Source organism: Chiloscyllium plagiosum, chromosome 31 (assembly GCF_004010195.1).
Source record: "Chiloscyllium plagiosum isolate BGI_BamShark_2017 chromosome 31, ASM401019v2, whole genome shotgun sequence".
In the NCBI taxonomy this organism is placed as follows: domain Eukaryota; kingdom Metazoa; phylum Chordata; class Chondrichthyes; order Orectolobiformes; family Hemiscylliidae; genus Chiloscyllium; species Chiloscyllium plagiosum.
Genome location: NC_057740.1, coordinates 18,849,726 through 18,863,937, shown reverse-complemented (window position 1 = coordinate 18,863,937; position 14,212 = coordinate 18,849,726). Strand labels below are relative to the sequence as shown.

The 14,212-nt window shown below is 42.7% G+C and overlaps 1 protein-coding gene across 3 annotated transcripts in view; it reads left to right on the top strand.

The window, feature by feature from the left end:
• The window catches only part of acsbg2 (acyl-CoA synthetase bubblegum family member 2), a 61,473-nt gene that overhangs the window by 10,795 nt on the left and 36,466 nt on the right, over window positions 1–14,212 (top strand). For all 3 annotated transcript variants that reach the window (XM_043721099.1, XM_043721097.1, XM_043721096.1), the window contains one exon: window positions 10,634–10,746. In XM_043721099.1, coding sequence (XP_043577034.1) covers window positions 10,716–10,746 — 31 coding nt within the window. In that variant the 5' untranslated portion in view covers window positions 10,634–10,715. The remainder of the gene's footprint in view (window positions 1–10,633; window positions 10,747–14,212) is intronic.

The following is a 14,212-nucleotide window of genomic DNA, read 5'->3' as shown; positions in this document are numbered from 1 at the left end:
CAATAAGCTTCTATCTGCAATTTGAGAGGGAGAGGGTACAGTCGGAAGTGACAGCATTTCTGTTGAATAAAGGGAATTATGGAGCTATGAGGGAGGAGCTGGCCAAAGTTCAATTGTGCAATACCTTAGCAGGGATGACCGTGGAGGAACAATGGCGGATATTTCTGTGTATAATGCAGAAGTTGCAGGATCAGTTCATTCCTAAAAGGAAGAAAGATCCCAGGAGGAGGCATGGGCGGCCGTGGCTGACGAGGGAAGTTAAGAAACATATAAAGTTAAAAGAGAAAAGGGAGAACATAGCAAAGATAATTAGGAAAACTGAGGACTGGGAAGCTTTTAAAGAGCAACAGAGGATTACTAAGAAGGAAATACGCAGAGGAAAAATGAGATATGAAGGTTAACTGGCCAATAATGAGTGGTGGGGGCATGGAATGCGCTGCCTGTGGTAGTGGTAGAGTCAGAATCTTTGGTGACCTTTAAGCGGCAATTGGATAGGTACATGGATGGGTGCTTAAGCTAGGACAAATGTTCGGCACAACATCGTGGGCCGAAGGGCCTGTTCTGTGCTGTATTGTTCTATGTTCTAAATTGCACAATAAGTGACCAAAACTGACCTGATTTCTTTGTTGTGAAACAGTACAGTTATACTGACTTTACTGCATTCCTGTACTGGTTAGACTAACCTTGTTTACTTATCATTAATCTGCATACACTTTCACTTATGTTTCTGTCCTTTATCAGTGTTCTTCCCTGAGCATGCCATTTTGATTAATATTTACAGACTATAACATAGTGTCCCTTCAAGCCATTTTGTAGTACATTGGCAGATTCCTGAGGATCTTCCCTTTTTAAGTAGACAAAGTGGTTGATTGTTTGGGTTCTACTCACTTAGTGAGTAATTACTGCACCCCACCAGCTTGATCATCTATGGGTGGCACAAGGTTAATTCATGTTTTACTTGATATTGAAATAATCTTGTGGCTTCAAAGATTTTTTTCCATTTGTTCATGGAATGTGGGCTATGCCAATACTAATTGCACATCTCCAGTTTCTCTGGAGAAGCTGATACTGAGCTGCCTTTTTGAACTGTTGCAGTCCTTGGAGTGAAGAGAGACCCTCAGTTTTACTAGACGGTGAGTTTAAGAATTTTGACCTAGTTGACAGTGAAAGAGCGCAATTATGTTTCCAAGTCAGAGTGGTATGTGGTATCTTGCCCAAATTCAAACCAATGGTAAAAGGTGGGGTATCAGAATTTGAGGCTGAAATAAGATACATCCGTTTGATCAATGTAAGTGCCGCAAATGTTGGTTATCTGAAATAAAAACAACAGAAAATCCTGGTAATCAACCTGATTCTCATTATGGGTGTTGCCTGACTTGCTGTGTGGTCAAATATTTTTTGCACCACCTGTGATTCATGTATGTTCTGTCATAACTAAAAATGAGGGACAAGTGTAGAAATTGACTAAAATGTAGCTTTGCAAATGTGTTTAGGCAAGATGATAATACCAGTTCTAAGCATCATTTCTTATGACCCAATTTCTAATGATCTAGCTTTTATCAGTATAAAACTGGGTGAATATAGAACAACGGCAAGGAAGGCTGTGCTGATATCTAAAAGCTGACTTGTGTTTCACTGTGCTGTTAGGTGGAGACTTAAAAAAAATCCATTTTGCCTTCTGGTAAATTTACTTCTGTACTTTTCTCTTCCCCCTTGAGACTGTTGCACTTTGGGGGAGATTTGTTCTGGGGAAGGTTGTAAAATATCTGTCACCATGGGGTTTCCCCTTGACATTTCCTTGTGTGTTGGTGTGGCTCAGTTAATGGCATTTTCACCTATGAGTCAGAAGATTGTGGGTTAAAGTTCCATTCCATAGACTTGAGCACAAAACTCAAGACTGACTCGCCAGTGTAGTCCTGAAATAAAATCACAAACTGCTGGTCTGAAGGTATCTGTGGAGAGAGGAACAAAGTTAACACATTGAGTCGTATGATTCTTTGGAACTGAGGGTGTGTGACTCTGTCAGAAGTGTCAGATGTCAGATTTCAGATTAGATTAGATCCCCTACAGTGTGAAAACAGGCCCTTTGGCACAACCAGTCCACATCGACCCTCTGAAGAGTAACCCACCCAGACCCATTTCCCTCTGACTAATGCACCTAACACTATGGGCAATTTAGCATGGGCCAATTCACCTAACCTGCACGTCTTTGGACTGTGGGAGGAAACCCACGCAGACACAGGGAGAATGTGCAAACTCCACACAGACAGTCACCCGAGACTGAAATCGAATCTGGGACCCTGATGCTGTGAGGCAGCAGTGCTAACCACTGAGCCACCGTGACGCCCCAAGGTGTTAAACTCAGTCACCGACTGTCCTCCCAGATAAAAGTAAAAAATCCTGTGATAGATTTGAAGAAGAACAGAAAAGTTGTACTTTGTCCTGGCCATTACTTATTCCTAATTCACATCAGATTATCTGGTCATTAACACATTGCTATTTCTGGGAGCTTGCTGTGTACAACTTGGCTATTGAATTTCCTGCATTACAACAGTGACTACACTTCCAAAGTATGCCATTGTCTTTGGGACATCCTATGGTTTTGAAATGAATTGCACAGATTCCAATTTTCAATGTTTCATCTGCTCTTGTCCTTTTAATGTCCTTGTGCGGAAATGCTACCCTGTTGTCTGCAACGTACATTTTAAGGTCAGCTTGTAGCCCTGACATGTTCCCTTTGTCAATCACGTGGCCATTAAACCTCATCCTGCACTTGAAAGAGTTTCTTGAGAGTGAGGGGGTTGTCACTAGCCAACAGTTTCACTTCCACCCTCATGTTCATGACTGTATTGTTAGCTGTCTTGTCACCTTCTCTTAATCCATCCTCTCCTCACTGCACCTGATTTCTGCTAAGACCATATTTGTTCCGTGCCAAGAGAATTTCCAAGTTCTCTCCCTGGTTAAGTTTTGGATTTGTATCTACTGCAGAAGACTAATTGTGTTCAGCCACAGCAAAAATCCAAGCTGTAGGGATGGCTCGGTAATTTGGGATAAGAATGGACACATTTTTCTTCCCTTTACTAAAGGACCCTACATAAAACTCGCATCAGTTTTGTTGCAGAAGTTCAAGGTTAATTAATTCTTACTCAGTTGTCTTCCTGCTTAAGAGAATTTGCCTTAGTTTTGTTGAGTCCAGGAAAGGTTGAAGATTACTAACTTTTGATAGTTTGGGTTGGTTGTCTCTGATAACATGAGGAACAGGAGTGGGCATGTGATTTCCTCTAGCCAACTGTACCATTCATTACTTCATGGCTGAACTTCTACATCACCTGATGTAGCATATAGTGAGGACTGTGGGTGCTGGAGTAAGCCTTTCAGCCCGTTATAGAGCATGACTGATCATCTACCTCAACTCCACTTTCCTGCATATTCCCCATGTCCCTTGATGCTATTAGAATCCCTATGTAGGTGACCAATCCCAACTCTCAACATGATCAGTCCCCTTCACTTGGAATGGGAACTGTATACTTTTCCAAGGGTACCTTGCTACCTAGCTGTGTTGTATTTCCATTTGCGGTAAACCTGCTCCAGAGATTCAAGACTTTACTTTTCTGAACATGGATTAAAACTGAAGTTTTAATCCTTATTAAAACGGTTGTCTGTGTGCTTTACCTTTTGGGTCTCTTGTCATTCTTATGCTTTGCATATTGGAGACTGCAGATATTGTTTAATTCTGGTTCACTAGGGCATTTACAGTATCTTCACTGCCTCTGGAAAAGTTTTTGAAAGGTCAGAAAAGCTTTGACTAGATCTTGTGTCGATTGGAAAGGATTCTTTGAGAATTAGTAGAATAGCACAGCACCAGACCTTATTTAAGATTTGAAGGCCAGTTAACTTTGGACAACTGAATAAGTGATTGTACTATTCAATAGTACAATATTCTTTTTCAATAGATATTAGACTCACTGCTTGCTCCTCAAAATGAAAATTAATATCTGGATTTCCACCTAAACCAAGAATTGTATAATCAACATCTGCGCATGAAGGTTTTTTTTCTTTGAAAATGCAGAGTGGATGTCTCTCCAACTTGAATGATTCAACCTAATCAAATACCTCTGAAACCATTACCAGAACTCTGATTTGAATAAATATTAAAATGATCATTTAGTTATGTGGATAATTGAACAAATCGTGCAGTTGCAACTGGATTGATCGGCTCCTTCAGCAAGCCAGTAACCTCAAGGCCAAGTACTCTCTGTTCTCCACAGTCCCTTTTTATTTATTGCATACCAATTGGTTGCAACCTGCCATGAATTAAAATTGCATTTCTCACTCTCAGGAGCTAAAGTAACTGTTGAATATCTTATATAAGTAAGTCATTGATTTTTAATGAGAATCCTTGGCAGGACATCAGGGCAATCATGCGTGACACATGATTAAAAATGAAATTTGAGATCCTAGATGGTGGTGATCCAGTAGGTCTAACCTGCTTAGCTCTGCACCAAGGTGGTGAATTTACCCTCCCTTTTTTAGCTATTATGGCAAATATTGGCAGTCTTTGGTCCCCAGAATCGCTGTGTATTAGTTTTGTTGTTCAAGGAAGATGACTAAGGGAAATGGCCCGCAAGGATCGCAACAAGCGGGGCACTCCCCTGCAGGAACGGACATGCCCATAGCCACAGCGTTGGCCTCCGCGAACGTTCCTATGGACTTACCTGCTCAGCAAAGTCTGGTCTTGGAGTTCGTGACAATCCGAGAGAAGATTGATTCAACGATGGAGGAGACCCCCGGACCAGGCTGGAACTGATCTCGGCCATGCTGTAAAAGCATGACCAGGAGATCCAGCATCTCAGGCAGCACATGAAGGAGGTGGAGCAATGGACTGTTGCTTCCGAGACCGCAGCAGAATCCTTGGCGGTCGGGCTCAGGCCCTGGAGAGGCTGGCACAGGCCTTAGCGGAGCAAGTCGCCGACCTCAAAGCATCGGAAGAACATCTGGCCTGATCGGGCGGAAGGAGGCCAGCTAGTCAGCTTTATGGAGCAATGACTCTTGCAGTTCTTGGGGTTAGAGGTCGAAGTGGGCCTGGTGTGAGTCGAGCGGGTCCACTGGGTCACTCTGTGCAGGCCGAGATCGGACCAGTGCCCCCACCCAGTCCTAGTGCAACTTCAGAATTATAGAGATAAACAAATGGTGTTGCAAGCTTCCAGAACACCTGGAGAAGGATCCACAGGCCCTGATATACAAGGGATCAAAAATTATGCTTTTCCAGGACTTTTCTGTGGCTGTGCTCGGCAAGAGGAAGGCCTTTGAGGTAAAGAAGAGGCTGAGAGACTTGAATATTCAGTACTCTGTAAGATATCTGGCAGTGCTACCTTTCAGCCATGGAGGGTCCGTGTATAATTTTGACTGATCAGAAAAGCCAAAGGACTTTCTGGACTCTTTTAAATAGACTGGCTGGTTCTAGTAATATGGACAATAGTGTTTTGTTTTCTGTGTGGTTTACCTTGTTTTTCTGGTTTTGCTATTTTAATATGTGGGGGTCCTTTTTTCAATTCCCTTCTTTTTCTCCTCTCCATTGTCTTTTTTTCTATTATTCCCTTTTCTTTTCTCTTTCTTGGTCAGGGATGGGGGTGGGGTTTGGGTTTTTTAAATCAGTACTGATCTGGGTCAAAGTATGGGTGAGACAGGTTGAATGCCCACTTCTGATTTTCTTCTTATAAAACACATGGTTTTTCTTCTTATAAAACACATGGTTTTTTTTCTTACTTTGTTTTACCTGAGTTTGCGGCGTGACATCAGCTAGAAGGAGCCATGGAGGGGTTAGTGGGTAGTGTGAATGCCCAGTATGGGTAAGGGGGAAAGTCTCCTCTTATTTGTTTTATGTATTGGTTCATTGTAGAAGTAGTTTTTAAATGTTTTGCTTTGGTAATTTTTGTAGTTGTATTTTCTAGTTTATACAAATCTTTTACTGTTTTCACTCGGCGTGTTGAGTGGGGCTTTTCCCCTCGGGGTTATGGGGTGTCTCAGACAGCTGTGGCTAGTTGTTCATTTAAATGATGCACCTGGAATATTAAGGGGAGTCATCCACCGGTTAAGAGAAATAAGATACTTTCAAGCCTTGGGGTCGATGTAGCCCTGTTACAAGAAACATATTTATGCAATAAGGAGCATTTTAAGTTCAGCGGGGAGGGTGGCTAGGTGTTTTTTTCCTCCTTTTAATTCTAAAAGCAGAGGAGTAGCTGTACTCATTCAGAAGAATCTCCCGTTTCAGCTGTTAGACCAAATTAATGCCAAATATAAATGGTTTGTGATCCTCAAAGCTTTAATACATGGAGAGGAGTACAGGATTTTGAATGTAAATTGTGCCCTGGCACACCCCCTCAAATTTTTAACGGATGCACTTTCCTTGGAGCGCGCCATACTATTATAGGGGGGGAGACTTTAGTCAGCTTATGGACCCCGAGTTAGACAGGATGTCCAGGGGTCTCGCGGGCATATCCTCGCAATCCAGAGAACTGATGGACGTGTGGAGATATCTTCACCCTGAGGGTAGGGACTTTACCTTGTTCTCCAACCCACATAAGTGCCACACTAGGGTTCACATATATTTTGCTCCACTGGCCTTTTTGGATTCGGTGATGTCCTATAGAATTGGGAATGTAGCCATTTCTGTTTATGCGGCAGTGTATCTGGAGATTAAAGCCAGAGGCAATGGGATAGGCTTGCAGCATTGGTGCATGGGTCTTTTCCTCCTGAAGGATGGTAAGGTTACTGAGTATTTTTCGCAGGAATTTAAAATCTTTTGGTACATTAATTTGGGTAGAGCCAGTAACCCATCGGTTCTCTGGGAGACTGCCAAAGCCGATGCAAAGGGTTTGATTATTTCTTACTCGGCGACCCGGAAGTGGCAGAGAGGAAAGCAGCAGCGTAAGCTTGTGGCCCGGTTGAAGGCAGCCGAGATGGCATACTTTAATAGGCTGTCTGTGACCAAGTTGCAGTGGGTTACAGCCCTCAGGGCTGCTCTGAACTCTGCACTCACCCAGACAGCAAAGAGGGAGATCTCCATTGCGAAACAGAAGTTATTCGAGTACGGTGATAAGCCGGGTAGACACCTGGCATAACTGGCCAGGAAGGAGAGTGCCCCCCAATCTATCACATCCATCAGGGAGTGTGCTGGTTCTCTCACTTGCGATTCCAAAAAAGATTAACGCGGCATTTAGGAAATTCTATTGAGTTGTTCTGGTCAGAGGGCTGTGAGGACAGGTTGGCGAAGATGGAGTCCTTTCTTAAGACCATGGACCTCCCAGGTGTAACTTCAGAGCAAGTATCTCCTCTGACAATCCAAGAGATTCAGGAGGTGGTGAGGTAGATCCAGAGCAATAAAGCGCCTGGCCCAGATGGATTTCAGAGCAAATTTTATAAGGAGTTTATAAACCTATTGGCCAGGCTAATGTTGGACATGTAGAATTATTCATACAGTGAGGACTGCCTCCCTTTCTCTCTGAGAGAAGCTAATGTCTACCTTATTCTCAACATAGGGAAAACCCCAGAGGATTGTGCTCTGTGCAGGCCCTTATCGCTATTAAATGTGGATTTTAAAATTTTGTCAAAAATGCTACTGTTGAGGTTGGAGAAGGTATTGCCCTCCATTGTAAAGGAGACCAGACAGGTTTTATTAAGGGTCGCAAGTCCTCTAACAAGGTTAGAAGAGTACTGCATATGGTCCAGGTATGCCAGCAAGGGTCAATTCCAGGCTTGGTAGTCTCCCTGGATGCAGAGGAAAGCGTTTGATCGGGTGGAGTGGCCGTACTCCTTATGTCCTGGAACGGTTTGGTCTTGGGGCTTCTTCGCTAGGTGGGTGGCAGTATTATGTAGTGACCCCAATCCTAAGGGACCCCCAATGCAATTGCTCCGGAGGTGGAATCAGGGGGGCATAAAATCACCCTTTTTGCAGATGATGTTCTTCTTTTTCCAATTAACCTGTCAATATCTGTGCCCCACATAATACAAGTGATAAATTTGTTCGGTTCTTTCTCTGGGTATAAAATCAATGTAATGAAGTCGGAGGCCATGCCTGTTGGGGGTTTTGTCGGAGTACCTGATCTTGGGGGTGGAATCCGACTCCCTTTCAGGTGGCCACAGGGAGGTTTCCTGTATTTAGACATTGTTATTGCTCTGGTCTTTGATCAATTATACAAAGCTGATTTTGTGCAGCTGCCAAAGAAGATAAAACCGGACCTTCAGCATTGGGAGGCTGTTCCGATTTCTTGGTTGGGTAGAATGGTTCTGGTTAAAATAATGTTCTTCCTAGTTTATTATATCCCATGCAAATGTTCCCTTTGATACTGCCTAGGCAAGCACTATGGAGGCTTAACAGATGGCTCAGCTCTTTCATCTGGCGCCACAGGTGGCCTCTTATTAAGCTTGCTAAATTGCAGCTCTTGCAGGGGATGGGGGGTGTGGACTTTCTAGATTTTAAGAAATATCCATTAAGTTCCTTATTATCCAATGTGACTGGCCTTGCCAGGACCTGAGGTCAATTTGGCTGGATGTTGAGTCCTCCCAGGCAAAATGCCTCCTCATTAACTTATTGTTTATGGACAAGATGAGGACTGACCTGGAGTACTGCAGAAGTCCAATTGTCCTTAACACGGTTAAAGCATGGAGAATGATGTGACAAAGTTAGGGCAATTTATAAAAAAACTTCCCTTTTTACTCCCATAGTAGGAATGCCAGGATTCCAGCTGGGATTGATGGATTCTGGATTTAGACTCTGGGAATTGAGAGGAGTTTCCTGTTTGGGAGATTTATTTGAGGGGGAGGTCATGATGTCTTTCGATAAGCTGAGCCAGGAACGTGAACTGTCTAGGAGGGATCTCCTTAGTTATTTTCAGATTTGGGACTTTATGCAGAAAAAGACTACATTATTGGTTAATCCCTATAAGTCTGATGTGGAGAGGAGAGCACTTGGGCCCACAGGTACTCTCTCGATCAGTACCCTCTACCATTTACTAGGAGGTAGTGTCACATAGGACATTGAACGGCTGTGTGGGATCTGGACTTAGGAATTGGGAGTGGAGATCTCGTTAGAGGCATGGAAGGATACTTGGGAGAACGTGAGGAAGATTTCAATTTGTAATAAGATGTAGGCTGTGCAATTGAAGGTTCTCCACAGGGCTTATTTCGCACTGGAACAGCTTGCGAAACCTAAGGAAGGAGCATCTCCAATGGGTCCCAAATGTAAAACAGATATTGGTACTCTTATTCATTGCTTGTGGTTATGTCGCAAGCTTCATAGATATTGGGGTGCTATAGGGAGTATTTTTGGAAGGGGTCTTGGGAACAGAGGTCAAGGTACTTCCGGTGCCCCCCCTCTTGGGCCTGCCGAATCTCCCCTCTTTAGATGCGCATGGGAAGAACCTGTTTAATATCCTTTCATATTGTGCGAGGAGGAATATTCTGATGAGCTGGATATTGGAAAATCCCCCAGGACTTTAGGTGTAGGTTAACTATGGAGCACATCCCCCTGTACTTCCTTACAAATATGGGGCACCAGAAAACTGAACTCTTCTGTAGGTCGTGGCAGCCCTTTTTGAACTATATGGACGCAGGCTTGTCAACTATATTGGTCAGAGCCTTTGTGTAATCACGAGAGATGTGTCTGGCAGGCCAGGGGCCCCTGGGAGGTAGAATCCCAAATGCCAACTGAAGCTCCCGTTAATGGGGAGCTTTGGTGGGGTTGCGCTGGGTGTTGTAACTTAATTTAATTTGCCTTGGTTCAGTCTGATTTAATTTAGTTTATGTCTAATTATTTATTGAATTGTAGTATGGGTAGATTTTTTTAAAAAAATTTTTTCTTTTAAACTCTTTGTGGAGTAGAGTAGTAGTTCGTTTATTGTTATATTATAACAGATTGTTATACTATTTTGTAGTTTTATAATTTTGTTAAAAATTCAATCTCTTTTTCAATAAAAATATTTATATAAAAGAAATTTAAATTCAGTGTTTGGAATACTGTGTTCAGTTCTGGACACTGTATATCTCAGGTAGGATATACTGGCCATGCAGGGGGTATAGCGCTGATTTACCAGAATGATCGTAGGACTGAAAGGGGTAAATGATGAGGATAGTTGAGGCTTGTGTTCACTCAGAAGTGTTTAAAATGATTTGGATTGGACACGTAGAGGGAAACTTGAGGATGAGGGGGCTGCACCTTTTTAAAATTAGAGCATAGCCATTTTGTGGAGTTGGGGGTGATATCAGAAAATTATACAAAGCATAGTGGAAATGTGGAACTGTTTCCTTCCCACTGTGCTACGCACACAGATACCTGTTGCAGCTGAGGGTCAAATGGAAATTTTAAACTGAGGTTTTATTTTGTTTAGCAGGGATGTTAAAGCTACTGCATTAAGATATAGGTTAGGCATGATGGGAAAGGCTCAATTTTTTCCTGTTTCTGTGGTTCTAGATAAATTTAGATGGCACTGACCTAGAAAATTGATCGACCAGTTCAACAGAATACCTTCAGAAATATAAATTGAAACTGTAGATACCATTTGCAACAATTTGGAAGGATGTGAATCTATTAAATTTCAATATAATGTGCACTCATGACTTCTGTCGTCACTTACAGCACAGAGACCGCTCATGGTGCAGTCACAGTGGATTGTGGTTCTACACAAGATGTAGATGTCGATAAATTGGACCTTGATAAAATGCCAGAAAAGGAGGAAGTTTCTGATAAAGGTAAGTGTACTCCGACATTAGGAAGATTCGGTGACTGCTGTAGTACCTTTGTATCTTGTTAATGTATATTTAATGTAATGTCACTTGCATTCCTGGGTTTACTAGATCACAATATTAAACCACAAGACTTGGATTTGATGAGTAACCTATTCCTTATTCTTGCTTTTGGTTTTTTCCGAAACAACAGATCCCAGAGTAGAATGTGTCCTTGGGGCAGTTAATTATTTCCGTGCATTGAATCATCTCACCATATGATCTTCCTTGACAGACTACTGAGCTTGTGTGTTTCTCCTTTTTTCATCCAGAGAATTAACTGGAAAATGTTCTGTCTGATTAATTGGTCACCAGGGATAGGGTACATTCAGGGCCCAACAGCTAGGACCTGGGGTGGATCAGGAGGAGGGATAGCTATTTTCAGGCTGGGGCCTGGGACAGTGGATCCTGTGATTTCTGTCTCTGGTGGTAACATCCTGCCTCCCTGTCGGGTACAGTAGCGCCTCGACTTACGAACTTAATCCGTTCCGGGACCCGGTTCACGAACTGAAAAGTTCGCGACCTGAATCAATGTTTTCCATCGTTCGGATAGCATAAGAATGTTTGGACATAGCAACGAACGCTGTTCACAGTGCACGCGCCAAAGACTAACTGATTAGATGACGTGGGGCCCAAGAGCTTTTGTGTTCAACAAGCGTGTAGCAAAGCAGAACAATGAAGCCACGTGGTTGCACACAGGCTTTTTGCGTTCGTACCTTTGTTCGTACCTTGAATTTCGTACGTACATTGAAGCAAAATTTTATACAATCCTGTTCGTAAACCGATTTGTTCGTGAACGGGGTCATTCATATGTCGAGGCGCTACTGTATAAGCTGCAGCAGAATGTGCCTGCACTGAGGCAGACATGAATTATTGGCCATCTTCTGGATGAGAGGTTACATTGGGCTCCCGTCTCAATGTCAAAGACCTTGCTGAATCTTTTGGGGAAATAAAATAAAAATATATATCGTGTTTTCCATGACCATTGCACATCTCAGTGATTTATAACTAACACAGTAAATTTGAAGTGTGACCATTGTGTTTTAGTTGAAGAACAGAAAGGATTTTAGATTAGATTAGATTAGATTAGATTAGATTACTTTACAGTGTGGAAACAGGCCCTTCGGCTCAACAAGTCCACACCGCCCCGCCGAAGTGCCAACCACCCATACCCCTACATTTACCCCTTACTGAACACTAGGGGCAATTTAGCATGGCCAATTCACCTGACCTGCACATCTTTGGACTGTGGGAGGAAACCGGAGTACCCGGAGGAAACCCACGCAGACACGGGGAGAATGTGCAAACTCCACACAGTCTGTCGCCTGAGGCGGGAATTGAACCCGGGTCTCTGGCACTGTGAGGCAGCAGTGCTAACCACTGTGCCACCGTGCCGCCCGTTTCTTCTGCACGCCATGTAATATCAACAAAACAGTAGTGTGGCTTTTCCACTGGAGATCATGATATATGTCAGAACCAGTTCACACTTGACTATTTTCAACTTCCATTTGGAAGTGTTTCTCATGTTCCAATTTCAATCTATTGACGTAAAGATCTCAATGGCAATATTAATGCAGTGTTACTCATCCATAGCTACTGTAACTAATAGTTGAAACCTGACCCTGATTTTTGTTGCTTTTATTCCTGTAGCTGCTGCAATTATCGAAGTTGTTTTAAATTCCCTTTATGTGAGTCCAAACATTGTCCTGTTGAGCAAAGGGCACCTCAGTGACTTTAACTTATTGTTAGTCTGAGGTCTTTTCAAGGACAAGTAAAAGCAGTCAATTGAAGCCAACTGTTAAATGAAACAAGAGAATTCAGTCCGTTGGTTGAAGATTAGTTCAATTCCTGGCAACCACACTTCCTTTCACAATACTAGAGGATGTTGAGTGAGAACTTGATTGTAATCATTTACATGGATCAGGCTGACTTGAAGATGTCTTCCATCTGGGTTTATGTCAATGGGTTTCCAGGCAAATGTAAACATATTTTGTTTTATTTTTAATTAACTCATTCGTGTGATTGTCATTTGTGCAAAGCCAGGCTTGCTCATTACATTCTTGGGGCAGGTTATTGATAGCTGGCATGTTGCTTAATTATTATTTCCTGAATCTTTTGATGGGTGTAACTTAGTAGGTGATACTCCCTAAGTAATGTGGGACCACTACATTTCACTTCAAAAGTAATTGAGTGGAAATGAAATGGTTTGGATGTGAAAACATGGAAGTGCTTTAGAAATGCAACTTCTGTCGTTCTATTGCCTTAAAGGTTAAAAGTTATTTGTTTCCACAGTGACAAATGATTGTGTTCAATGAGGCAAGCACTGTTTATATGGGAAAGTGCTGGGCATTTGAACTCCTAGTTTCAGCAATAAGTAATTCGGGGTCAGAAAGGAAGAACCACATTTTAGAACCCAATTCTTCTGTTTTGCCCCAAAGGTGAACTCTAATTGAACATTAGAACTGAAGACCAATGCATTGAAACTACATTTTCCATTTCATTGCGCACCAGCTCCTGTTTTCACAAGCATGGAAAATTTGCTTTTAAGTTGAAGAAAGTGGGTCTTTTGAGACCAGAAATGTAAATCCTTTGTACTGTCACTGCATATCAACAAAAAACACTGGGACTGTTTACATTGCGTGCAGTGAAGACTGTTCTGGGGATCTTTCAAGTTGCTAAGTCTGGAGAATTAAGGGAATGGATGTGGATAATTATTATCTCAGGCTCCCATCCTGAATGTGTGGGATTTCATAGAGCAGTTTGTACAGTTGGTGCATTTTCACTCCTCACCTTGCTGGGTAGCAGCCAAAAGTGTAACTGCAAGCTGCTTTACTGCACTTTGTTCAGGCACAAGGCAAGGCCATCGACAAGTGATGATGAAAACACAACATGCGTTTTCTTTGTCAGATGCCCATATTGGGGAAAGTTTTCAGCTTGAGTCAATATTAGCTGTTTGGTTAGCGAGAGACGCTAAGACAAGCCAGGAAATGGGAATCCTGCGCTAACCGTCTAAGCGCCACATACGAGCAACTCTGGTTCCTGCATGAATGCCGAAAGAATCGAATCCGTGAGTGTGGCTTTCCTGTATACCTTTGTGGTGAATTCTCCGTTTGGTGTTCTCTGTACCATCACGTCTAGGAATGGGAGTTGGTTGCATTCTAGTGCTGCTAGGAAGTCTGCTGTCTTGGCGTCCCTGTGGTTGTAGTGGAGTCCCTTGGCCAGTATTGCACGCCAAAAGTCATTAATTTCAAAAACCACTAATCAGGAATGGACCCGGACCATAGAACAGGCCGTCACCATAGGATAGAACAGGACTACACACCGCAAAAAAAGGCACTAAAAGAAAAAATGGCCAAACTAACACACAACAAAGAGGACACCACAACACACACCTGGGTTAAAAACCTCTCCCCACAGACAGCTCAGAACAATA